Source organism: Bos indicus, chromosome 8 (assembly GCF_029378745.1).
Source record: "Bos indicus isolate NIAB-ARS_2022 breed Sahiwal x Tharparkar chromosome 8, NIAB-ARS_B.indTharparkar_mat_pri_1.0, whole genome shotgun sequence".
In the NCBI taxonomy this organism is placed as follows: Eukaryota; Metazoa; Chordata; class Mammalia; order Artiodactyla; family Bovidae; genus Bos; species Bos indicus.
In genome coordinates this window covers 83817105-83844974 of record NC_091767.1, presented here as the reverse complement: position 1 = coordinate 83844974, position 27870 = coordinate 83817105, and the positions used below count along the sequence as shown (strand labels likewise).

The 27870-nt window shown below is 39.7% G+C and overlaps 1 protein-coding gene across 2 annotated transcripts in view; it reads left to right on the top strand.

The window, feature by feature from the left end:
* The window catches only part of IARS1 (isoleucyl-tRNA synthetase 1), an 81267-nt gene that overhangs the window by 23665 nt on the left and 29732 nt on the right, over positions 1–27870 (top strand). For both annotated transcript variants that reach the window (XM_019966564.2, XM_019966565.2), the window contains exons 8-20: positions 4066–4153; positions 4415–4475; positions 7567–7662; positions 14358–14480; positions 14978–15069; positions 15662–15760; positions 17889–18015; positions 19256–19329; positions 19727–19921; positions 22438–22524; positions 24209–24292; positions 25411–25555; positions 26904–27024. In XM_019966564.2, the coding sequence (XP_019822123.2) occupies positions 4066–4153; positions 4415–4475; positions 7567–7662; positions 14358–14480; positions 14978–15069; positions 15662–15760; positions 17889–18015; positions 19256–19329; positions 19727–19921; positions 22438–22524; positions 24209–24292; positions 25411–25555; positions 26904–27024 (1392 nt within the window). The remainder of the gene's footprint in view (positions 1–4065; positions 4154–4414; positions 4476–7566; positions 7663–14357; positions 14481–14977; positions 15070–15661; positions 15761–17888; positions 18016–19255; positions 19330–19726; positions 19922–22437; positions 22525–24208; positions 24293–25410; positions 25556–26903; positions 27025–27870) is intronic.

Genomic DNA, 27870 nt, shown 5'->3' with positions numbered 1-27870 from the left:
GTCTTGGATTTTATATATGTACTATCATGTCATCTGAAAATAGTGAGCTTTACCTCTTTGTTTCCAATTTGGATTTCTTTTGTTTTTCCTACTTAACTCTTCTGGCTAGGACTTCAGTACTAAAATAAAAATGTCGAGATTTGGTGTCTTTATCTTGTTGATATTCGAGGAAACACTTTTAGCTTTTTCCCCATAAATATGATGTTAGCTGTGGACTTCTCTTATATGGCCTTTGTTATATTGAGGTATATTTCCTCCAAAAGGCATTTATTAGAGTAATTTCATTTAGCTACAGAGAGAGATTATCAGGATACAGTTGAGGTTTTTTGTTTGTTTGTTTTTTGGCCCTTCCACATGGCTTACAGGATCCCAGACCCAAGGATCAAACCTGGGCCCTGGCAGTGGAAGCACCGTGTCCTAATCACTGTAATGCCCTGGAATTCCCAAGGATGTTGTTATTAGCAAATAACAAAAAAATCCTAACTCCCGGGGTTTGTGGAAGGCAGGACCTGGATAGGTATTGTTGAGGGCTATGCCCTTATATCAGAGAAGGCAATGGCACCCCACTCCAGTACTCTTGCCTGGAAAATCCCATGGACAGAGGAGCCTGGTAGGCTGCAGTCCACAGGGTTGCGAAGAGTCGGACACAACTGAGTGACTTCACTTTCACTTTTCACTTTCATGCATTGGAGAAGGAAATGGCAACCCACTCCAGTGTTCTTGCCTGGAGAATCCCAGGGATGGGGGAGCCTGGTGGGCTGCCGTCTATGTGGTCGCACAGAGTCGGACACGACTGAAGCGACTTAGCAGCAGCAACAGCATGCCCTTATATCCCATTACCTGAAACAAGATAAGTATTCAATAAATAAATAGACAGTAGATGGGTCACCGGAGAAGGCAATGGCACCCCACTCCAGCACTCTTGCCTGGAAAATCCCATGGACGGAGGAGCCTGGTGGGCTACAGTCCATGGGGTCGCTAGGAGTCAGACACGACTGAGCGACTTCACTTTCACTTTTCACTTTCATGCATTGGAGAAGGAAATGGCAACCCACTCCAGTGTTCTTGCCTGGAGAGTCCCAGGGACGGGGGAGCCTGGTGGGCTGCCGTCTATGGGGTCGCACAGAGTCGGACACGACTGAAGCGACTTAGCAGCAGCAGCAGCAGATGGGTCACACTAGAAACATCACACAGTTAATTCATTAAGAAAACTCAGTTGGATACAATATTAGATAACATCTAAAATTTTTATAGGAAATTACTTGTCATGCCTAAATGTGTTACATTTTAAAAAATATTCTTTGATTTTTAAATAGACATCACTATTAGTAATCAGGGCATGATTTAAAATTATAACTTAATTAACATACTGCATGTTATATAAGAAATAAATGTTTCCTAGAATCAGTAAAGTTGTTGGGGCTGGGAGGTAGCATGAACTCTCTGGTCACATGTCTTACAATTTATTGTTTGAGAATCTGTACTAGGTATATCATAATCACTTTTATGTGCTAATAACCCCAGGGAAATTTGCCTACTAATAAAATTTCTTAGAAACCCAGAAAGCCTCTAAGAAATAATTGTCTAGTGGTGAATACATAGGTATGGTGTTATATACCAAGATATTTTGAAAGGAGAATCTGATAATAAGTTTCAAACAGCACAACAAAGCCAGTTAGCTTCCAGTATATTTCTAAAACTGGAAATAATTTGACTCTTTCTTGGGCAGAGGGACCTTCAAAATGACAGTTTTTTTAATTTGCCGTCAGCTCATGAGGCACCCACTGATTGAGCTTTTTCTCTTTTCCGATTTGCTTCAAATGCTGAATGACCATAGAATGGTCAACCTTGGAATTCTTGGACAGCTTCTCATGTAGTTATAAGAGGATCAGCTTTGATGATTGCTCTCAGTCGGTCATTGTCAACTTCCGATAATTGGCCATTATGCTCCTAATCTTCAAGGCTCTTGTCTCCTTTGCAAAACTTCTTGAACAACCACTGCACTGTACATTCATTAGCAGTTCCTGGGCCAAATTTGTTGTTGAGGTTGTAAGTTGTCTCTGCTGCTTTTTGAACTGCTGCTTGTTGAACTCATTTTGAACTTGAATGAGAAAATCTCTCAAATTTGCTTTTTGTCTAACATCATTTCCCTACTCTAAAATAAATAGAGAATAACAGTACCATACTGTTTTGATTGCTGTAGCTTTATAGTAGAGTCTGAAGTCAGTGAGCCTGATTCCTCCAACTCTGTTTTTTGAGATTGCTTGGTTATTTGAGATCTTTTGTGTTTCCATACAAATCTTAAAATTGTTTGATCTGATAAAATACTGTTAGTAATTTGATAGGGATTGCACTGAATCTGTAGATTACTTTGGGTAGTATATTCATTTTGACCACATTGATCCTTCCAGTCCCAGAATGTGGTATATTTTTCCATCTGTTTGTGTCACCCTTGATGTCTTTCATCAGTCAAATAAGTTTTGTAGTAAAGGTCTTTTACATCCTTAGGTAGATTTATTCCTAGCTTTTTATTCTTTTTGACACAATGGTTAAAAAAGAAAAAAATTACATTTCTTTTTGGAATAAAAACGTTTTTGAAAAACTATTAAGACATAATCAGAAAAACACCCTCAAGCGTTTTTCTGATTAAAAAAGTAACAAGTTGAAATTAACACAAAAAAATTAACATTATACAGAGAGATGAAAAGTAAAAATTTCTTATAATTTTCAGATTATTGTACTTTTACTCAGCAGCCCAGGAACCTGAGATTCAACGAAGTAGCATATCACTGCTATTAGGAATCTCCGATATGTGTTTTCTCAACACTGCCAAACAGTTAAATCAATTTAAGCACTAGGTGTCTGGAGAAGAGTCAGATACCACAGTTTAAGAGCTTAGTCCTACAAGATGACCCTCTGCTACTGCACCCACACTTCAGATGTCAGTCATGAGTTCTGGTTGTCACCTAGATTTCTAACCAACCCATGACCTCCTCCTTGGGTCCAAAGAGTAAGTCACAGAACTCAGAGAACATTGTACTCTTGAGATTACCAGTTAAGTATAAAAAGGGATTGTAAAGGATACACTCAAATGGCCAAGTGAAGTGCATAGAGAGATCTGGAAGGGTCTCAAGTTTCTGTCTCCGGAACTGGGGTGTACTACCTCATAGCATGTTTTGTTATCAACAAAAGACACATTTATGGCTCCCATCACTTAAGAAATTCCAAGAGATTTAAGAGCTCTGCCAGAAAAGATGGCTCAGTAGGTGAAGAATCCACCTGCAGTGGAAGAGATACTGGCAGACATGAGTTTGATCTGTGGGTTTGGAAGATCCCCTAGAGGAGAAAATGGCAACCCATTGCAGTATTCTTGCCTGGAGAAGCCCATGAACAGAAGGGCCTGGTAGGCTACTGTCTTCAGGGTTGCAAAGAGTCTAACACAGCTGAAGTGACTGAGCAGGTACCCATGCCAGAACAGAGACTAAATATATGTTTCTTATTATCAGTGAACTAAAATGAACAGGAATGGGAGAATATAATTCAGATGACTGGTTTCAGCAGTTTATGGAGAGCAGGGGGAAGCTAAGGAAAGAAAGAAAAGCTCATAGCCAGAAAGAAATTCATCTTACAAGACAGTTTGATTCACAGTAGCTTGTACTATCAGGGAATAATATTGAGAAAGGAATGGAAAAGGATTGGTAGTCAGAAAACAGATACTTTTACCTTTATTTAGCTATGCCTTAGGAGAAGTTAAGAACCAACAGTTGGTTTCTAATGCTACTGTCAGGAAGGAGCTGCTTCCACCATAGAAGCTACCTGTGGTGTCTACTTCTACTTCTGTAGGCAAGTGCATTTCTGTCTGTATAAGTGTACTGGTGTGACCTCTGGGTCATGGCCGTGGTGTAGTAAACGTGACACCCTTGAAGGCCCTTTGCCTAAGATTCCAGTCACGTCACTCATCTGCCTGTATACAACTTTTCTGGTTGGTGAACCCTGTGTTCTGTTTTTTATTCAGAAAATATCAATGCATGTCATTGAAGTCCACATTTTCCCTTGCTCTCATAGATTCTGTCAGAGGAAAATTACTCATTTTAATGGAAGCCAGATTATCAGCCCTCTATAAATCGGAGAGTGACTATGAGATCCTTGAAAGGTGAATATACAAATCATTGATGTATACATGCGTGCATCTGTGTGGTGTGTGTGTGTGTGTGTCTTTAGTTTTAAAAAGTGAGATACTTTATTGCCCAAGAGCTATATATATTATTCAAGCTTAATCAAATATATTCAAGTCACATGTTCTAGCACTAATGACTTAGAAACAAGGAAATCAGAAAGAAATGGTAATTTGATGTGGCTGCAGCCTCATTTCTTTGATGATTTTAATTGTGAGTTTGCTCCTCTTTTTTTCTAGATTTCCTGGTGCCTCTCTCAGAGGCAAGAAATACCGGCCCCTGTTTGACTATTTTGTAAAGGTAAGCTTAGAGCCCTCTACCACAGGCACTGTCCACAACCTATGTGTTTGATAATTGGAGTGATATTCATGTTGTTGTCTTATTGGTTATATTGTTTATATAAGTGTGCCTGAATCCAAAAAAATTTTTTTTAGGTATTTAAAAAATTAAATTCTGTTCATATTGCCTTCTTGTTTTAATAATTAAAATACTATATAAAATTTTAAGTAGTTTTCTCAAATTATGTATGAAATCAGTTATGTTTGATAAGATTTATATGTGTATATTTTGTATTGCTTATTATCACCCAGGAAAGTCATTGCTATCAGGTAATGTTTGGGATTTGTTTTTATAAATTTAAAATATAATTCAGAATAAAACTGTGTGTCAAAGTAACAGTTCATTTCAAGGAATTTATGAGGTAAGTTCTTTAAGCTCAGACATTTAGTAACTTAATTTTCATCAGAGTCACAGAACTATTTTATGTGGTTTTTCATTTTCTGTCAACAGAATCCACGGCTGTAGTTGTAAACTCCAGCAACAACAAAAGAATGAAAACAATAGGAATTTCCTGTTGATTCTTTAATCTGTTTATTTATGGTTTTCCTTGGTCTTCGTTGCTGCACGGGCTTTCTCTAGTTGCGGTGAGCTGGGCCACTCTCTAGTTTTAGCACCCGGGCCTCTCTTGTTGAGGAGCACAGGCCCTCGGTGTGCAGGCTTCAGTAGTTGCGATTCCTGGTCTCTAGAGCACAGCCTCAGTAGTTGTGGCTTAGTTGCTCTGAGGCATGTGGGATGTTCCTGGACCAGAGATCGAAACCGTGTCTCCTGCATTGGCAGATAGGAGCCACCAGGGGAGACCTCTTGAAGTGGTTCTTATTTATAGGTCTTGGAGCGAAATAATGAGCAACACCGTCAGACCTGGTTTTACACACTGGAAATTATATTCAGCTGGACATGGCATTAGCCAGCAAAAGCTTACATCACAGGCTGGGATAAAATATTTACTACCTCTGTTCTGGTTCAGTGTGGAGATAATAAGAGTTTGACTAATGCAGGTGGCTTTGTCCACAGCAACACCTGTGTCTATACTTCTGTGCACTTGAGTATTTTCCTGTATTTCTTATCTCCTAACTAAACTTCCTCACTGCATGTTGTCGCTAATGGATTGCCAAATGCTTTACCTGGTCTTTCACTAGGCGTTCTCCACTTGACACAGGGCAGTCCCGCTCCCTAACCATGTCTCCTAATGTTGATTTAAACATATCCTTTGCATCCATCAAACTTGTCCTTTCTTTTCCTCTCTCCCTGCCTTTGTTTTTATTGTTTTCCTCCTATTTTTAAAAAACCTTCACCTTTCTTTATTGTCATATCAACTTGACACTCTTCAACAGTAAACTCAGATGCCCTCTGGGAAAAGCATTTTCTGAAACATTTCTTTGATTTCTCCCTCTGAAAAATATCATTACTCCATTCTTCTGTATCTTAACATTTTTTAAAAATATTTGTTTTTATTTGTCTTAAAACTCTTGCACTGTATCAGTGACCTTTCTGAATTGTAGACCCTATTGGGAAGATCCTGTTGAGACCCTAAGGAAAGTTAGGCCCTTTCAGAAAATGTACATGGGCACAATAGATAGGAACTTTGGGTGAAGTCACGAGTCTCTGTGGAATATGCATTCAAGTCATACTGATTTAAGTTTTTTAAGAATAGCACATATGCGTTCAGTTATCTTCATAAAACATAAAACATAGAACATTTGGTAAGTTTTAGAATGATGCTGCAAGTTCTTTGACTTACAACAAAAATCATCCGGTGTATATGTAAAATACCCATGTTCTGAAGTTTTAAGTGGGAGCTATGAGAATAGATGCTGTCTGTGAAGTGCAACACTATAGCTCTCCGTGTGAATGCTAACCCAGTTCAGACCCTGCCCCCTAAGATTCAGCAGGGGTAATACCTCAAACTTGACTTCGAGAAATAGGAATGCAATGCAGCATTTCTTTGTCTACAGTTACAAACAGTAGGATCCTTTGTATTCCCTCTTCTTACGTCTGATTCTGAGGATACACATATTATCTCTCCAAGTTTAAACTATTGAAAAGCACCTATCACACCACACCAAAAATGTTTCCAGGTGATTTGGGTTATAGCAATTAAAAATTCAGAGTTATTTTTCAAGTTTAATTTTAAGTGAATGCCAAAGAATTAAAGAGCTGTGATGTGGTTGAATATAAAATTGTGTTTGGAATCCAAAGGCCTTCATCACTGAAGGCCTGGCTTCATCATTACTTACTTGTATAATCTGGACAAACAATTCCATCTTTGTCCAGAGTTTGTTCATCTGTGAAATTGAAATACAACCAGAATATTTTTAAAACATGGGACTGCCAGTGCCTGTTTGACAGTATTACAGGATTCAATGTGAAAATCATTTCTGAAAGTACATTTTACAAAGGCAGAGGGATAAGAAAGCACAGTTTGTTGACTGAAACAAAGGGTATGTGAAAAGAAATACTAAGAGACGAAGGTAGAAAAAGTAGGTCAGTAGTCTTATATGTATAAACCTGACTTTAGTTGTTACCAAAAAAATAAAACTGAAAGCAATTCCCCTCAGTGTTACAGTACTTGGACTACCTGAATCTAGAACTTGTAACTTGGCTCCCATCCTGATTCTTAAAGTTTGCCTTTTATTACTGAAAAACCTGAGCTGACCTGAAAGGAAAAGGAGCAGCAGCAAAGTGTTTTCAGTGATTGGAAATACAGCAGGAAGGGAATTGTTGAGGGAGCACATCTTCTGAGACATTTTAAGATAAACTGCTTACTGGGGCAGGGGTGAGGTTGGAAGAACTGATGAAAAGTTTTGTGACTAAGGAAGAAATTTTTATCTGTAAGTCTTTAGATAACGATTTCATTTATAAATGGTGAACTGTTGTTATTCATGGAAATGATTTGAATTGGCACATTTCTTCCCAATCTGAATTATTCTGTCCATTCTATTTCCAAAAATTAAGTGTTAAAATTTTTTCAGGGTCTTACCAAAAACTATTATTAAATTAATATTATGATATGGTTTTATTTTATTCTTTAAGCCCGATAACCTTTCTTTTCCAGTGTAAAGAGAGTGGTGCTTTTACTGTGCTTGTGGACAACTATGTGAAAGAGGAAGAAGGCACTGGGATTGTACACCAAGCTCCTTACTTTGGTGCTGTGAGTACTATAAATCTTGCAAGTGTACTTATGAGAAGGAAATGTCATTGGCCACTAAGTTGTATGTGTGTGTATGTGTATCACAGAAAGATGTTTCTCACTGTTGTTCAGACTATGGAGATACCTCCCCCAAAAGAGAAAAACCTTGCATCTGAAATTCCTTTCCATCCTGAGCTGGTTCTGAAAATGATAGGCTAAATCCTGAGTGTTGCTAGGCATTTTGTCTTTCTAAAAGGCATGCAATGTTTTCATCCATTCATTATTTAAATATTTGCTATACACTTTGTGCTTTACGTGGAGAAGGAAATGCAATCCACTCCAGTATTCTTACGTGGAGAATTTCATGGACAGAGGAGCCTGGTGAGCTACATACAGTCCACGGGATCACAAAGAGTTGGACACGACTGATTGACTGTCCTTTTGTTTTATGATACGCAGCTGGGAGTTTCGACAAGGACACATTGAGTTATACAGTCACCACAGCCATCAAAATGAAGAAAAGTTCCATCACCTGTGCTGTGTTGTTGACTACATACTATATCATCAGAAGAGAGACTTTGATTTCTTTCTTCAGAGCTATGCAGTGTGATTAACTTAAAATTTTTCCCAGGGTCAGTTCAGTTCAGTCGCTTAGTCGTGTCCGATTCTTTGCGACCCCATGAACTGCAGCATGCCTGGCCTCCCTGTCCATCACAATCTCCCGGAGTCTACCCAAATCCATGTCCATTGAGTCAGTGATGCCATCCAACCATCTCATCCTCTGTTGTCCCCTTCTCCCACCTTCAATCTTTCCCAGCATCAGGGTCTTTTCCAATGAGTCAGCTCTCCGCATCAAGTGGCCAAAATACTGGAGTTTCAGTTTCAACATCAGTCCTTCCAGTGAACAACCAGGACTGACCTCTTTTAGGATGGACTGGTTGGATCACCTTTAAGTCCAAGGAACTCTCAAGAGTCTTCTCTAACACCACAGTTCAAAAGCATCAATTCTTCTGCACTCAGCTTTCTTTATAGTCCAACTCTCACGTCCATACATGACCAGTAGAAAAACCATAGCCTTGACTAGACGGATCTTGTTGACAAAGTAATGTCTTTGCTTTTTAATAGGCTGTCTAGGTTGGTCATAACTTTCCTTCCAAGGAGTAAGCATCTTTTAATTTCATGGCTGCAGTCACCATCTGCAGTGTTTTTGGAGCCCAAAAAAATAAAGTCTGACACTGTTTCCACTGTTTTCCCATCAATTTGCCATGAAGTGATGGGACCAGATGCCATGGTCTTGGTTTTCTGAATATTGAGCTTTGAGCCAACTTTTTCACTCTCCTCTTTCACTTGCATCAAGAGGCTTCTTCTTTGCTTTCTGCCATAAGGGTGGTGTCATCTGCATATCTGAGGTTATTGATATTTCTTCCGGAAATCTTGATTCCAGCTTGTGCTTCTTCCAGCCCAGCATTTCTCACGATGTACTCTGCATAGAAGTTAAATAAGCAGGGTGACAATATACTGCCTTGATGTACACCTTTTTCTATTTGGAACCAGTCTGTTGTTCCATGTCCAGTTCTAACTCTCGCTTCCTGACCTGCATACAAGTTTCTCAAGAGGCAGATCAGGTGGTCTGGTATTCCCATCTCCTTCAGAATTTTCCACAGTTTATTGTGATACACACAGACTATTGACTATTGACTATGCTTTGGCATAGTCAATAAAGCAGAAATAGATGTTTTTCTGGAATGCTCTTGCTTTTTTGATGATCCAGCAGATGTTGGCAATTTGATCTCTGGTTCCTCTGCCTTTTTTAAAACCAGCTTGACCATCTGGAAGTTCATGGTTCACGTACTATTGAAGCCTGGTTGGAGAATTTTGAGCACTACTTTACTAGCGTGTGAGATGAGTGCAATTGTGTGGTAGTTTGAGCATTCTTTGGCATTGCCTTTCTTTGGGATTGGAATGAAAACTGACCTTTTCCAGTTCTGTGGGCACTGCTGAGTTTTCCATATTTGCTGGCATGTTGAGTGCAGCACTTTCACAGCATCATCTTTTAGAATTTGAAATAGCTCAACTGGAATTCCATCACCTCCACTAGCTTTGTTCATAGTGATGCTTCCTAAGGCCCACTTGACTTCACATTCCAAGATGTCTGGCTCTAGATAAGTGTGAGTGATCACACCATCATGATTATCTGGGTTGTGAAGATCTTTTTGTACAATTCTTCTGTGTATTCTTGCCACATCTTCTTAATATCTTCTGCTTCTGTTAGGTCCATACCATTTCTGTCCTTTATTGAGCCCATCTTTGCATGAAATGTTCCCTTGGTATCTCTAGTTTTCTTGAAAAAATCTCTAGTCTTTCCCAGGGTAATTTTTCTAAAAATGTAATCCTTTTAATGTAATTTGTGTATGAATAAAACTGAAGAGCATAGGTATGAAGGGCACATATTTAGAACTAAACCACACTTTAACTCACAGCCCTGCCACTAACAGGCCATCTGTAGGTAAGTTACTTAGCCTGTCTTGAGTTCCTTTCCCTCCTGTGTGACACGCGGTGATAGTACCAGCCTATCTGGGTAACTTGCAAGGATTAAATGGATTCATCCGTTTAGAGCATTAGTACAATACCTGACACTTATAAGAGTGTGTGCAGTCACTGCAGGGAGTGTAGACCCCACTGGGGACAAAACAAATTCTTTTCACTTGATCGTTTTGTCAGTGAGAGAGGCAGTGAAGCTTGTTGGTCCCTATTGGTCTTTTTTTTTTTTTTCCCATACTAAACCTTTGCAGGGATTTTTATTATGGAAATGTTCAAACATACACAGATGTTAAGAAAATACAGTAATTTCTTAGGTTCATGTCATCCAGCTGCTTTAATCATTAAAAATAATCATCAACATTTTGGAATTTCCATTTTACCTATCTCATTACGTCTCCCCTTCCCCAACACCATTTTTATTTTGACTGGAGGGTTTTATAGCAAATCTTCACGATTGTATCTTTCATCTGCAAGTACTTCTGTATGCATCTCTGACTTATAACGACTTTGATTTTTAACATAGCCACTGTGCCATTATATCCAATGAAAGGAATAGTTGCTTGATATCATCCAATGCTTGGTCGGTATTCAAATTAGATGGAAAGGAAACACTCCTGATAATACTATTTATTGAGTTTTGGGAACTGATCAAATTTCAGTTATCCATAATAATTTTAGGGTCAACTGGTGTGGTTGTTCCACTGATAATAAATAATAAAGAGGTAACTTCTTGGTGTCTTCTCTGTTCTGAATGCCAGGCAGGTAAATATTATAGAAGATCATATCTTTAAGTTTCAGCCTTTAAACTCGGTAGACATTTTCCAAGAGACTTTCCATGTTGCGACTTTACCAGACAGTGTACTATATAATCTCTCTGCAGAGTCTGTGGACTTCTACGTGACCATGTTGGGTATCATTCTGGCTCTGTTCAGGAATGCTGCTGTCTTAGCTACTTGAATTGTATAGGGTTGTTTGCTCTATACTAAATGATTTAAAATGCTGGGCTTTGGGGCTTGCCCTATCTGTGTTGCTTAGTTTCCTTTTCAGGGTCCTCCTTCATGACCAGGATGTCACTTCCCTTGCTGCTGGCACACTCACATGTCACTTCATACCAGACAGCCTCTCAGCATAACGACAGTTGAACATAGGCCCACGTGGAACCATGCTGGCTTTCCAGCCTATTTTGGAGTCAAACTAGGATGTAGTTTTACTTTTAATCTTAGATAATCCCTTTAATTTTAGATTTCAAGCAACATAGCAAAGAGATAAAGACCTTGGACTCTGGAACCAGGCTGTTTGCTTTTGAATCTGAGCATTGCCGCTTTGCAGCTGGATTAATTCTTTGTGCCTCAGCTACTTTATTCATAAAATGGAGATAGTTGCTAGGTTGTCTGAGGGGAGCATATGGTGAAAACCTAGTACAGCTATCTGCCTTCCTCACAGGATTGTTGTAAAGGTTTAAATAAGCTAATGTAAATGTGGTCAAGTGTTCAGAGCACTGTCTGATACAGCGCTTTATAACTGTTTGCCCAGATTATTGTTAACATTGCTCAAAGTATACTCCTGAAGCATCATGGTGTACCCAGGCTGCTTGGGGCCTGTGTTATTTTGTAAAGTGAATAGTTTGGGTCAGGGAGTTGTTTTAATTAGTTAATTATATATGCTGAGCCTTGCAGTTTTCAGGATCTTACTGGCCCAATGAAGTATTGAACCTGGGCCCTCGCAGTGAAAGCACCAAGGTCTAACCACTGAACTGCTGGGGAATTCCCATAAAGTGGATAATTTGGATTTAGATAAGTGTTACCATACTTTCAGGTGCTCCCTGACAGGATGCAAATCCAGAAGCACATCAAGCATTGTCCAGTACTAAACATACCTTATACTTGTATGTTCTTCGGCTTTGTGTATACATGTATGTGTGTATATATGCTGCTTTTATAATTGAAATTTGATTTTGTTCTAATATATTCACATGTGTCGTCTTCTCACTTAGTAGATATTCTGCTCTATTAGGGGTTTGTGAGGTAATGGCTGGGAAGACTGATCTAGCTCCCTACCCTACTGTTCAGTTCAGTTCAATCACTCAGTCATGTCTGACTCTTTGCGACCCCATGGACTGCAACATACCAGGCCTCCCTGTCCATCACCAACTACCAGAGTTTACCCAAACACATGTCCATTTAGTGCCATCTAACCATCTTACTCTGTTGTCCCCTTCTCCTCCCACCTTCAGTCTTTCCCAGCATCAGGCTCTCTTCAGATGAGTCAGTTCTTTACATCAGGTGGCCAAAGTATTGGAGTTTCAGCTTCAACATCAGTCCTTCCAATGAATATTCAGGACTGATTTCCTTTAGGATACACTTAGTTGGATCTCCTTGCAGTCCAAGGGACTCTCAAGAATCTTCTCCAACACAACAGTTCAAAAGCATCAAGTCTTTGGTGCTCAGCTTTCTTTATGGTCCAATTCTCACATCCATACATGACTACTTTTCTTCCAAGGAGCAAGCATCTTTTAATTTCATGGCTGCAGTCACCATCTGCAGTGATTTTGGAGCCCCAAAACAGTCAGCCACTGTTTCCACTGTTTTCCCATCTATTTCCCATGAAGTGATGGGACCAGATGCCACAGTCTTAGTTTTCTGAATATTGAGCTTTGAGCCAACTTTTTCACTCTTCTCTTTCACTTGCATCAGGAGGCTTCTTCTTTGCTTTCTGCCATAAGGGTGGTGTCATCTGCGTATCTGAGGTTATTGATATTTCTCCTGGCAATCTTGTTTCCAGTTTTTGCTTCACCCAGCCCAGAGTTTCTCATGATGTACTCTGCATATAAGTTAAATAAGCAGAGTGACAATACACAGCCTTGACGTACTCCTTTTCCTATTTGGAACCAGTCTGTTGTTCCATGTCCAGTTCTAACTGTTGCTTCCTGACCTGCATACAGATTTCTCAAGAGGCATGTCAGGTGGTCTGGTATTCCCATTTCTTGAAGAATTTTCCACAGTTTGTTGTTTTCCAGCAGTCAAAGGCTTCCGCGTAGTTAATAAAGCAGAAATAGATGTTTTTCTGGAACTCTCTTGCTTTTTCGATAATCCAACAGATGTTGGCAATTTGATCTCTGGTTCCTCTGCCTTTTCTAATCCAGCTTGAACGTGTAGAAGTTCATGGTTCACATACTATTGAAGCCTGGCTTGGAGAATTTTGAGCATTACTTTGCTAGCATGTGAGATAAGTGCAAATTGTGTGGTAGTTAGAGCATTCTTTGGCATCATCTTTCTTAGGGATTGGAATAAAAACTGACCTTTTCTAGTCCTGTGGCCACTGCTGAGTTTTCCAAATTTGCTGACATATTGAGTGCAGCACTTTCACAGCATCATCTTTTAGGATTTGAAATAGCTCAAGTGGAATTCCATTACCTCCACTAGCTTTGTTCATAATGATGGTTCTTTTTTTTTTTTTTTTTTTATAATGATGGTTCTTAAGGCCCACTTGACTTTGCATTCCAGGTTGTCTGGCTCTAGGTGAGTGATCACACCATAGTGATTATCTGGGTCATGAAGATCTTGTTTGTTCTTGCCACCTTTTCTTAATATCTTCTGCTTTTGTTAGGTCCATACCATTTCTGTCCTTTATTCAGCCCGTCTTTGCATGAAATGTTCTCTTGGTATCTCTAATTTTTTTGAAGAGATCTGTAGACTTGCCCATTCTATTGTTTTCGTCTATTTCTTTGCACTGATCACTGAGGAAGGCCTTCTTATGTCTCCTTGCTATTCATTGGAATCTGCATTCAAATGGGTATATCTTTCCTTTTCTCCTTTGCTTTTTGCTTCTCTTCTTTTCTCAGCTATTTGTAAGCCCTCCTCAGACAGCCGTTTTGCCTTTTTGCATTTCTTTTTTCTGGGGATGGTCTTGATCCCTGTCTCCTGTATAGTGTCACAAACCTCTGTCCATAGTTCTTCAGGCACTCTGTCTACCAGATCTAAAACACTGCTGTAGGGCTCTGGATTCTCTGAATGATCCTTGAGTTAACTTCAATTGAGAGAATAACAAAAGTTGGTTACAATTATAGGTCAGGATACTGAAAAATTCTATAAATCTGTTGCCTGGCATGCTTTTCTCCTGCCATATCCACACGTAACTACTTTGTACTTCCCTTCCTCCTTTCTCCTTTGCCCTAGGACGATTATCGGGTCTGTATGGATTTCAACATCATTCAGAAAGACTCTCTCCCTATTTGCCCTGTGGATGCCTCAGGCTGTTTTACAGCTGAAGTGACAGATTTTGCAGGACAGTATGTGAAGGTTTGTATCTATGTGACTTAGAAAGGTGTCAGTTTCATCCTACTTCTTTCATTAATTAGTTTTTACTAAATAGCTTTCATATCTGGGATATTTTTTTCCCCCAGGAAGTTGGTTTTGTTTTGTTTCAGCATATAAAATCAGATTAGCTGCTTTCCAAGGTCTAATATTTTCAGAGGATGCATGCTGTAATTTCAAGGGTAGGAATCAGAAAAAATGAACTCTGGTTTGTGACTCAGGAAGCAGCTTTGTGACCTTGTGTAGTCACTGCTAATTGAAAATTTCATTTCTTAAATGATCTGGAACATACTTTAAAAGTACTTAATGTTATACAATAGCTGAGATATAGACCAAGTATTTTTGTAATACTTTTGTTATTTATGTGTTTTAGTCACAGTAAAGGAAACAAAATAACAGATTTTAGTAATATACTTAATTATATTATATTAGTAATTATTGTGGGATTTTTTAATGGCTAGATTTTAATTTTTTAAAAATAGGATGCTGACAAAAATATCATCAAGACTCTAAAGGAACAAGGTCGACTTCTTGTTGCCAGCACCTTCACCCATAGCTACCCTTTTTGTTGGAGGTGAGATGAAATACAGCTAGAGCTTCAGACTTGTGAATATACTTGTTATGTAAAACCATTTCATCATTCCGTGGTTCCCATCTCATTTGTATCCTTTCAAGTTAGTGTGTGGAAACTTCATTTTTGTTTTAATGAGAATTTTATGAATTCACCTATATAGTTATTCTATCTTTAGATGTTAGAAAAATAGATCTGTACCAATATCTTTTGTGTTAAGATCACATTTCTCTGGGATGAGATATATGTCTACAATTTTCTAATGGAATTTAGTGAGGAATATCATGTGATGTAAGACATCATAGTATGAAGATGTGGGTTAAAATGGAATGTTCAGTGGCATCATGTTTCATTCCTGTTTCCTCTTTGCTGAGGTTGACATCAGTTCTTAGACAGCTGTCACACAAGCAGAACTACAGTTTTGTTAACTGTCATTTTCCGCCTGTCGTGGAGGGAGATGACATAGACACTAGTATTTGCAGTAGAAGACCTAATACATGATGGTGATGTGAGTAAGAAACTAAAGGTCAGTCTTACCCTGGGTCCCTGCATACCTCAGTCTGACCAGCCACATTCTGCATTTTTGCTTTCCCAGGTCAGACACTCCACTCATTTACAAAGCAGTGCCTAGCTGGTTCGTTAGGGTGGAGCACATGGTGGATCAGCTGCTGAGGAACAATGACCTGTGTTACTGGTGAGCAGTTAAATGTGTATCTTCATAATGTCCTTTGTCAGTAGTTAATATTGGTTTACACTTCCTCCAAATTATAATTGTTTTAAAAGCCGTCTTTAATTGTATAGTAATAGCTGTGTGTTATTTTGTTTATTCAGGAACACAAAATAAATAATTTTGTATAACAGAAGCAGAATCCCTCTCGTGATAGACATATAGGGGATATGTCTTACCTCATGATAAGACATACAGGGGAATATTTTTCTTAACCCAGTGAAAATGAGAAGTTGCCATTCATTTGATCTGAATGACTTTGGAAAACTGTCAGAGTCCCCTAGCTTTAAGTGATAGTCATTTTCAGGATAAAAATTTATCTTTGGAGGTACTACAGAAGCCATTTAATACTTTATTTTTGACACTTATTGAGTTCCTAAAATACGGTGATACCTTGTGTACTGTGGGTTCATAGATAAATACTGCAAGGATAGAATCCTTGTTCTTTTCGGCTAATATCTAAATTGCAGAGAGGTGTTACAGTAGTTCTTCCCTTTTGCCATGGTGGGTGTGTTCCAAGACCCCCCCAGTGGATGTCTGAAAACGCAGATAGTATTGAATCCTAAATGTATTTCTCTGGTAGCTCAGTGGTAAAGAATCCGCCTGCAGTGCAAGAGACACAAGTTTGATCCCTGGGTCAGGAAGATCCCCTGGAGAAGGAAGTGCAACCCAGTCCAGTATTCTTGCCTAGAGAATCCATTGACAGAGGAGCCTGGTGGGCTACCGGTCATGAGTTGGACACAACTTAGTGACAAAACAACAACTGAACCCTGTACCTTATGTACGGCGCTTTTCCTGTACATATTTACACACCTGTGATGAAGTTTAATTTATAAGCTAGGCACAATAAGAGTACCCAAATTGCTAGCATCACTGCTTTTGTACTTTGGGACCATTATTAAGTAAAAATAAGGGTTATCTGAACACAGGCACTGAAGTAGTCAACAGTTGACCTGGTAACTGACTTGGTAACTGCTAGGCAACAGTCCGTGGGGTCACAAAGAGTCGTACGTGTCTGGGTGACGAAGCAGGTACACTGTAGGTGCAAAAATGATCTAAGTCTAAATCTTTGTATTCCAGAAGAACATTTTTTTATGGAGAGTTTTGAGGGTAATCACTAGTTTTTACTTTTCCAAGAAGTTCTTGGGGGAAGTAAGAAATAGTGCATTTGACTTTGGAAGAATGGAGAGAATCTCTGGGCAGTAAGAGGAAATTGTATATTTCTTAGTAAGTTGACCCTGATTTCTCAAGAGAAAGTAGTTTTTTTCATTTGTATACCTTTTCGTTTCCTAGTGGAGTGCTCAGTATGGATAATTAGTGTGGCTGCCTTATTGGGAATTGTGGGGAGAGGGTACAGGCCTATAAATTGACCTAGGATGTTAATTGCAGTGCCTGAGCGTACAGGATATTTTGGAGCTGAAGGGTGCCCTAACTCAGGCTTGAAGTTTGGCAAGATTTTCTGCAAAGTTGAACCTTAAAGAATAAGGAGTCATTTACCAGTCAGAAGCTGTAGGAACCTTGGGGAAGGAGGGTGGCAAGTTGAAGGTTATCAAAGTGGAGGGATGGCACAGGCAAAGGCAGTGAGGTAAGCAGCTACGTTCTAAGTACTCGCCTTATTCCTGGACCCTGAAGTGCAGTGGCAGGGGGACTGCAGGTGAGCCTGGAGAGGCAGCTACCCACCGACTACAAACAGCCCCACTCGTTCGCACTCTTACTTTATAGGTGATTAAGAGCCCTTACCTAGTGACTTTTAGTAAAAGCACTATTGTGTGGTTGACCGGAAGACTAGGTCTGAGTAGGATCAGGGTGATTAGTTAAAGAATTGCAGCAGTCCTGCAGTTGGAGAGCAGGCCTGGGAAGCTTTTGTGCTGTGGAGTTTCATATTACAGAGCATCTTCCCTGGGATGAATTCACAGCAGAAACAACCACTGTAGGTTTTTTGGTACTGTCCTTGTAGAAAACATTCTCCTAGAAGTGAGTGCACAGATTCCAGAGTGTTAGTTTCACAAAGGATTATACAAAGGCTTATGCAGATATAATTTTATAAGTTTACTTACTAATGTTTTGATGTGATTATCTGATATGTTTATTGCAGGGTCCCAGAGTTTGTGCGAGAAAAGCGATTTGGAAATTGGCTGAAAGATGCACGTGACTGGGCAATTTCCAGAAACAGATACTGGGGCACTCCTATCCCACTGTGGGTCAGCGGTGACTTCGAGGAGGTGAGGCAGGGCAGGAGGGCAGTATATCCTCGTGTTGATTTTTGCAGAAGCACCTCGTTCATGTATCTCAGTATGGGGTAAAAGAATATGGTTTCTTTATTATTTCGTTCCTTTATTTCATCAGGTTTTTTTTCTCTTTATTCCTTCCTAATATCATGACATAAATAAGAATATGTTTTAAATTTATTTTAAATTATATTTTCTTTAATTAAATATAGTTTTAAATTTCCCTTTGCGTAAAAGTGAAGAATGCAAGTTGTATTTGTCTCTGGGAAATCCTCACATTGTTTATCTTGTGTTACTTAGATTCTTTTTTTCCTCTGAGTTTTTAATGAACAGAAAAGACTCCACACCCTGCACTAAGTGGCAGTATATTGAAACAACCTTTTAGTGATAAAAAGGACAACTTAAAATTACCAAAGGATTATAGACCTTTAATCTATAAAGTCAAATGTGTGTGTGTGTGTAAATAAATAATAACAGACATATAGATGTATTTCCTGTGCTGAATGCTAAGAGCATTAGAACGGTTATGAAGAGCAGCAGCCCAGGGACCTCAGTAAATCTCTGATAGGGACCTGAAAGGCAAGAGTGAATTAACTAAATCAGACGACTTTTCAGAACTGAGCAGGAGGGGCAGAGAAAGAAGGCTGTGTATGTTTGTTAGATAGCAGATGTCCTCTGGATGTGAACTACAGCAGCTCCTACTAGTGTAAGTCAGGAACTTGGCTCCTGTTTGATGACTCCCCATTATGAATAGCCCCGACCAAGTCCCTTTCCCAGCCTCCTTACATGAACATAATCCTGGTATCTTTCAATCTGATTATTTGGTCCAGTTCATACACAATAAATTAGTTCCAGCTTTAATTTGAGAAGATTTAGGATTAAAAAGCCAAATTCAGGTGCCAGGAATAAACTAAGATGCCTTAGAGCAATAGTCTAGGCATTTCACTTATGCTTATTACTTTTAGCAGAGATTTGGACATAGTAAATCCTCAAGAAATAGTAGTTGAGATGATGGCTGTGAAATTCTCTCTCTGTCGGGAATTTCTGTGATACAGGGATAGGTAGCAGAGAAGTGAAGTCTGCTCACCTATTCAGACAGTTTCCCACAGTCTTTCATGTGGAGCCACATTGATGATAACTGTTGTGAAGATGAAAGGTTTCTAAATCTAAAAATAAATGTTACATAAATTAACTGCATGTGATCTTTGACTCTGAGGCCTTTTATCTTTGACAGGTAGTATGTATTGGGTCAATAGCAGAACTGGAAGAACTATCAGGAACAAAGATCTCAGATCTCCACAGAGAGAGGTCAGTTTCTGCCGGTTTGATTCACTTCTGTTCTGTCATTCAGAGAGTATGGGGCTAGGTCCTAGCCTGTTAAGACATGGTCTCTGTTGCATGTCATAGAGCTCCATGAAGAGATCAAACACTAGTTTGCTAAATTACTTTGCTGTTGATGATTCATGTCATCTTGAGGAAAGGTGGCATCTGTCCTTGAGTTAGATGTCAGGAGACTCTGACATATAACCTTCCAGACTGAGCACTGATGACACTTTGTGAAAGCCTGTGATAATTGCCAGTATTTCTGTTTGCATGTAAAAGAGCTGTGAGAGCATTGTTTCCTTTTGGCAATTAAACTGTATGTTCTGTTTTGCTTAAAGTTAATTGAAGCAGCTATTTCTTCATTTGCTTCTTTGTTTACTAGCATTGACCATCTGACCATTCCTTCACGCTGTGGAAAGGGATTGTTGCATCGTGTCTCTGAAGTGTTTGACTGTTGGTTCGAGAGTGGCAGCATGCCATATGCTCAAATTCATTATCCATTTGAAAACAAGAGGGAGTTTGAGGATGCATTTCCTGCAGACTTCATTGCTGAAGGCATTGACCAAACCAGAGGATGGTATGTTCCTTGTTCTTAAAAGTGATTTATTGATTTGATTTAACTTAGCAGGTATTTTACTTTTAATCAGCTAGGTGCTGGGGAGATTGTGTCAGACAAGATAGGCTCTGCTCCTGCCCTCTGTGCCTTACCACCACATACCAAAAAAGTGTCTTTTGAGAAGGTATCTCTTACTACATTACTGCGGTAGTTTTAGAGTTTGAATTATTTCTTTGACATTTTTGAATACAGAGATTTATTATATTGGAAGTTTAAGTGATACAGAACAATATATGTCCCTCTTAGTTGGTTTACTTCAAATCATTTACTCAAATATTTAGTGGGTATTTACATACAAGATATTGGGGAGGTTGCTACAAAATTGAGGAATAGTTGAAAATGTACTCAGGTGTTAAGGCTAGCCTCATAACTTTGTGAAAAATCCAGATTTAAAATCTAAAAAAAAAAAAAAACAAAGCCCATGATGGGAGTAAGAGTTTGCTTGCACAACTGAAGGACCCACATGCCGCAAGGAAGATCAAAGATCCCATGTGCTACAATTAAGACCAAATAAATACCCCTTCCTCTGAGGGCAGGTCAGGAGGACCCTGGTTTTATCTGGTGCCTTACTGAAAGTGGTGCCCTCATCCTTTTAATTAGGAAAAGATGAATTACTGGGCCACAATGCTGATTAGTTACATGTATGTCTTTGGGGGTCCTTCCAACCATTTTGAGCCATTCCATTCCAGCAGTGAGATTTATCTGAGTCTTTGACACGAGGACTGAGGCCTGGCTGGACTGTCCACCCACCCTGCTGTATTGCTGGTGACGAGATTGTCCTCTTTGGGGCTATCAGTCTGTCTCCTGTGGAGAGCCTGGGATTTGACCTCATAGATCATTTTGACTTACACGTTTTGAACTTTAGCCATAATCTAAAGACTGCAAGCTGGCTGTGATTCGGTATAACCTGGACCAGTCCTGTTTGCCCCATGACATCAGGTGGGAACTGAATGTTGTGACCACTAACGGTAATATCAGTCGTCCCATCATTTCCTCCCACGGGTAGGTGCAGGCTTGAGGCATGCTAGGTCCCTTCCTCCTTGGGCTGAGGGCTCCTTCCTTTTGGTGCTCTGTCCCATCCACCTCCCTCCAACTGCTGCCTCAGGTCAGCTGTGCTCTGCTGGGGAGCAAAGGGAAAGGGGAGGAGGGAGAAGCAAGCCGCGTGTGAGCCTCAGGAGCTTCCCCCTCCCCACTCCTTATCCCCCTGCTTGAGCCACAGGCATTAATTGGAAGCTGAGAGGAGTTACAGCTGTTGGCATGAAATCTCCTTCACCCTAACCTGGGGAGGTGAGGACCAGCAGATAATTGCATCCTTCCTTGAGCTGTTGCTGAACGCTGACACTCTAAAGCCAGCTCAGATTCTATAAAAATAAAGTAAAAAAGAAACAAAAAACAATGTTTTTGGACTGACCCACGTTCTTATTATACTTTCATTTGTAATGTTTCTGAAGGAGTATTTAAGGAATGCTGGGTCATTTTCTGTCTTTACTACTAGTAGTCTTCACAAACTGTTGGAATTCCAGCCTTAATGTTCTGGAATGTACTATTTTTAGCTTTCAATCCATTTTTCTATAGAAACAGCTTTTCTTAAAGAGAAAGCCAGATGACTGACCAATAAGTTGTTTGAGGAATTTCCAGATCTGGCAACTGTTAAAAGCTGTCATGTGGGTCCACATGTGCACACTGCCTCCTTCCCCTTCTGTCAGGCATGGTCTGCCTCTCCTGAGAACTATGGTCCTATTGACCTGCCCTCAGAGGAAGGGGTATCTGATCATTTATTCAAGGGATCTGGTCTCCCATCCCCATCATTTGTGTCTGGTGATGTTCTTTGACTGCAAAATCCGGTCCTAGATGACACTGGGACAGCTTACATGGGTGTGATGTGGTTCTTTAAGGAAACAATCTAGCTAGCAAATAAATGGCATGCATGATATCTGATATAATAAAAACATTTTCTATGTTCCCACAGTCTACCTTTTGACTTTTGAATGAGAGTGCTTTTTGCGTCTTTTGTCATCAGGCTGTCCCCTATGACCTTGTGCTAAAGGCAACATACATCTCTGGATTTTCAGCCTGGCATTTCTGGGAGGTCCTGAGAGAACACCCAGCGTTGCCCACCTCTGCCTTGTGGCTGTCCAACTAGCTCCCCAAGGAAGGTGATAGTACTGTCCCCAGCAGAGAGTCAGTACCTCACTCCAGAGTTTTATTTGCTTTAAATAAAGTACATTTTATTCCTAGTGAAAAGCTCTAGTATGATTGGTCTACAGTGGGTCCTGTCCTTAATTTTTTTACTGCTCCCTAGATGATCCTGATATATCACCAGGCTTAAGAACCATTGCTTTAAGTGCTTATCAAGAAATGTAACTTACCTAAAATAGAAATTCAGTGCAATAAGTAAACACAGTTTTCTTTCCTATGCTTGAATTCTATTTCTTATTTTATTGAACTGTTTCTTTGTGTGTTTTTTTCCCCCCCAGGTTTTACACCTTGCTGGTGCTAGCCACATCTCTCTTTGGACGGCCACCATTCAAAAATGTGATTGTGAATGGACTTGTCCTGGCAAGGCAGGTGCACTCCCTTGTATAATGATGAGTTCCAGTTCCTCTCTGTTCTTAGAGCGTTTTCTGGTTGGATCTAACCGTTCTTTGTGAATAGAGGAATTTAGAAATGCACCAGTTCTGTTCCTGTTCTTTCCTTCCTTCTACTTTTATACTTCTTTCTGTTTTCTGTTTTCATCCAACTTCTGTCCTTCTCCACCTGTAGCATTCTATCTCTACATATCCCTCTATCTTATGAGAAGGACTTCATTAAGAACTAAGCCTAATGGAGGCGGACCAAAGGGGGGACATGTGTCCCATTATACTACTAATGATAAAATAGCATTTGTCATTTAGAATTTTATAAAGTACTTTTGCTTATAGCTCTTATTTAATCTGTGAACTGGTCCTTTAATGTACTTTTAGTTGTCCTCTTTGTAATATATGAAGAACCTGTTCGTTCCAGAGGCTTATAATAGAGAACTCTTATTTTTTCCTTTGCTTCCGTTGCCTCTAGTCATTAAAAGTAAAAACAAAAATAAGAAAATTAATTATTATACATAGATATCTTGCTTCATGTGCCCTTCAAAGTGAGGGATGACACCTAGCACTGTCCCAGGCCCTGTTTTGAGCATTTATACATCTTTACTCATTACTCCCAGAGCCATTTGAAATGGGTCCTTTAATTGTCCGGTTCAACATCTGAGGCATTTGAGGTGCAGAAGAAGTAAGGTTACACTGCAACAGAGTGATAAATTCTAGTTCTGTACCTACGTAGTCTGGCTCTACAGTCTGTGCTTAAAAAAAAAAAAAAAGGAAATCTTATTGAATTATAGTTGCGAAAATTAATAGAGACTGCTTATGTGCTTTGCCTGGTTTCCCCAGTGGTCATGTTTCTTGAAACCATAGCATATCGTCAAGATCAGGCTGTTGATTCAGTTCACCAATCTTAATCAGATTTCCCCAGTTACACTCATTTGCTATTGCATGCAATATTTCATGCATAGGTTCCTCTATCCTCCCGCACAGTCAAAATACTGGGCCTGTTTCAGCATCACAGGATGTCTCTATTGCCCTTTTATAACCATACCTTCTCTACCCCTTCATACCCCACCAAGTTCAGCTTCAGCCCTAATCTCCAACACCTGGCAACCATTAATCTATTCCCCATCTCTCTAATTTTGTCATTTCAAGCATGATGCATAAATGGATTTGTATCCAGTTCTGTGCTTGACTTTTTTTTGTTCAGTGTAATTCCTGGAGATCCCTTGGGTGGTTGTATGTATCCATAGTTCCTTCTCGTTGTTGAGCAGTGTTCCATGATGACCAGCAGTTTGATCTTTCACCTGCTGAAAGACATTGGGGTTGTTTCTAGTGTTTGCCAACTATGAGTAAAACTGTGAACTTTTCTTCATAGATTTTGTGTAAATCGAAGTTTTCATTTCTCTGGGATAAATACAAAAGCTGTGTTTTTGAATTGTTATACTCTTACATCTTCCTGCTGCCATTTATTCTGAAACTTCTCCATTTACTCACTACAGTAGTCTGAAAGAAGCTTACACAGATTTTAACAAAACAACCTTATTGTTGTGCCTTAATAGTAGCTTGGGTCCCCTTTGCAGTTATGTATTCCAAATTATAGATAATCTGTAGCCATATATAAACTGTGATGTTGACTTATTTAATTGATGTCTCCCTTTTGTTTTTCAAGTGATGGTCAAAAAATGAGCAAACGCAAAAAGAATTATCCAGACCCACTTTCAGTAATTGATAAATATGGTGCTGATGCCCTCAGGTACGGACCAGTGCTCTGCCTTGTGTGTATTTGTCGTCTCTTATGTAAGCATCTTACATTCAGTGATACAGTCATGGTTTTGGTGATGCTGATCATTCTATTAATTTGGTTTATAATTAGCTCTTTTTTAAAAATGCACGTCTATTACATGGAATTGTATTGATATGTTATTGACTTTAAATCCAAAGATCATTTTCTAAATTGTAAAGATGTTTCTAAATCTAGAGGTCTTTTGGAAGATGAGTCTCTGTGTTAGATTTTATTGAGTAGCACAGGTACTTCCAAGTTAGTTGCTGGTGCCTCTGACTTACTCCTATAGATTCCCTGTCTTGGTATTAAAATTCTTATATCATTTATTTCTATTTTGCACTTACTCCTCAGACAACCATATGAGGTACATTTATGCTAGAGCAAATAAAAATTAATACTGAAAATTTTTTAGAGAAAGATACTGCTTGAAATAGAGTCATAAACTTTCAGTGCCCAGGTTAAAAGGAACCACGGAGATCTTGTTCTGCATCCTCCTGTTACTAACAGGAGACCCACACCCAGGGCCTTTGGGCAAGCATATTCGCGGTTCCCATGTTGCCCAGGAGCAGTTTATTCAGTGCCCTGCAACCCCAGTTATCTGTTAGACTCAACCTTGGCATAGCTGACTACTTGGCCTGATTATTCTTTGTATTGAAGGCTGTCCTGCAGAATGTTTAACACTGTCCCTGGCCTCTGCCCTCTGAGTCCCTCTGTGTTGGCAAAATGCTTGTGTGGCTGTCCCTTGTGAATCCCTGATGCCTAAACACACAGTCCTGGGAGGAGGGCCTGGCTACTTCTTCTTGGTGCTGCCACGCCTCCTGGGGCCTGTGCCAAACCAGCCAGGACATGATTCTAGGTTAGTCCAGCGCCATATTCTGGTGTGGCACTCTTGGTCTCCCCTTTAGAATTTTCTAGGTCTCTTACAGAAAGTGAGAACTTTGTCAGTTTTAAGCGGACTGTTTGAAAAGTATTTATAATGTCCCCATTTTGCAGAAAAAGTGCTGATATGGGTATTACCCTGTCAACATGTCAGTAATATTTGGTTTACTGTCTTCATTCCATTTCCATGTAATTTTTTCTTCTTCCAGATTATATCTGATTAACTCCCCTGTGGTGAGAGCAGAAAACCTTCGCTTTAAGGAAGAGGGTGTCCGAGATGTCCTGAAGGATGTACTGCTCCCTTGGTACAATGCCTATCGCTTCTTCATCCAGAACGTCCTAAGGCTACAGAAGGTATGGGTTGCCATGCTACGGAGTGGGGTCTGCCCCACTGAGCTGGGTTTGTAAAAGATAGGGGTGAGCTGTGAGGTGGAGTTCCATGAGAGATTCGGCTGCGCAGGCCCCATGGGTGGGGGCTCGGAGCCGTTGGAAAGGCCATAGATGAAGGTGCAACAGTTGTCTGGGGACTGTGCTGAGCCAAGGAGAACAGGACTGGAGCTTTGCCATTTGGGCAGATGCTCACCTCTGCAAGACACAGATGCTTCACCTGTTTAAGAAGAGTTGCTTTGGATATTCATTTAGCCAGCCAAATTCATGATGAGCAAGCAAGTAAAGAGTCAGCTACTGTCAGAGTGAGTGCCTCGTAAAGGCTGCTGCCTATGAGTGGTCAAGAAGGGCCACTTCATGAGGGCATTTGGGCTGAGACTCCAAGAAAAATTCTCATTGAGTTGCTGGGATGAAAAACAGTGGTTGTGATATACGTGAAGGTGTCTCAGAGCAGTGACCTGCTGACTTGGGAAGCATCCTCTGAGAAGGCCCCATATGTTTTGCTGCCTCTGGTTCATCTTGTCTGCTAATGAACCCCCCGTACCAGGAAGAACAGGGTCTTCTCCAGGCCCTAGTGTTGTTCCTCTTTTTGATCCCACCACCTCTCAGGCCAGTAGTCATGAAGTGGGTCTACTTTGCAGACCTCTGCCTGTGTGGAACTCAAGAAAACAGACTGGGTTAAACCAGTCATCTCTGGGGCTTATCTGGGCCTGGCAGAAAGATGCAGACTACAGCACTGGGTGCTTAAATCAGGGCAGGAGTCAGTGTGGTTGCTCCCTCGCCATCCTGATGGTGATGCTGTTGAGAAGGGACAGGTGAAGTGGGCCTTAAGGATCAAGGAGGATTTGCAAAGGAAAAAGCAGCAGGTAAATAGAGCATTCTGGGTAAAATAAATTAAGCAAAGACATTAACTCCTAGTATTCATTTTCAGCTTATAGATAGTTGTCCATTCCTACCCAGTTTTACTGTCCATCCTTCCTCAGATTTAAGGTAACTAAACACTATATTTACTGACAGGATTTTGAAATATTTCTGAATTCATAATTACTCTTTGATAATAGGAATCATTTTTTCCTAAATTCTCTTTAGTTCATTCAGAAATGTATTTCATTAATTGAGGACTTAATGTTCCAAATTTAGCATTTACTTGGAAAATATTGTTAAGAATCAGCAATTTAGATTGCCAGTAGAGTCTGTATTTTGTGATTTTTTTTGGTTTGGCTAGTTCTTTCAGTTTAAATCATTTAAAGAGTTCATTTCCTTACAGTGGTTTCCCCCATGCATGCAAAAAGTTTCAGTAATTGTCACTTCCTAGGAAGAAGAAGTGGAATTCCTTTACAACGAGAACATGGTTAAAGAAAGTACCAACATCACAGACCGGTGGGTCCTGTCCTTTATGCAGTCGCTCGTTGGGTTCTTTGAGACCGAAATGGCAGGTATGTCTCTTTTCAGCCTTCCTCCCAGGAATAAAGATTCTCTCTTTATAATTACTCTTTTAGTATTTAATTGTTTTTCTTTATAAACACAGACTTTTTTTTTTTTGAAGAATAGTCAATTTACAATGTTCCATTAGTTTTTGCTGTACAGCAAAGTGATTCAGATATATATGTTTTTTTTTTCCTTTTTCATATTCTTTTCTATTATGGTTTATTATAGGATATTGAATATAGTTCCCTGTGCTGTACAGTAGGACTTTGTTGTTTATTTAATTTATAGTAGTTTGTATCTGTTAATTCCAAACTCCTGATTTATCCCTCCCCCATCCCATTTCCCCTTTGGTAACTGTAAGGTTTTTGTTTGTTGGTTGGTTGGTTTTTTTAAATGTCCATGAGTCTGTTTCATTTTGTGAATAAGTTCATTTGTATCATATTTTATTTAGATCTCACGTATAAGTGATATCTTACGGTATTTGTCTTTCTCTTTCTGACTTAGTATGATATTCTCTAGATCCATACATGTTGCTGCAAAGGCTTTATTTCATATTATTTCATTCTTTTTATTGCTGAGGAGCATTCCTCTGTGTGTGTGTGTGCATGCACACATCTTCTTTATCTGTTCTTCTGTTGGTGGCCTTTTAGGTTGCTTCCATATCTTGGCTATTGTAAATAGTGCTGCAGTGAACCCTGGGGTGCATGCCTCTTTTCAAGTTAGAATTTCAGGTTTTTAAGGAACCTCCATACTGTTTCCATAGTGGCTATACCAGTATACATTCCTACCAACAGTGTAGGGGAAGGTTCCCTTTCTCCACATCCTCTTCAGCATTAGTTATTTGAGGGCTTTTT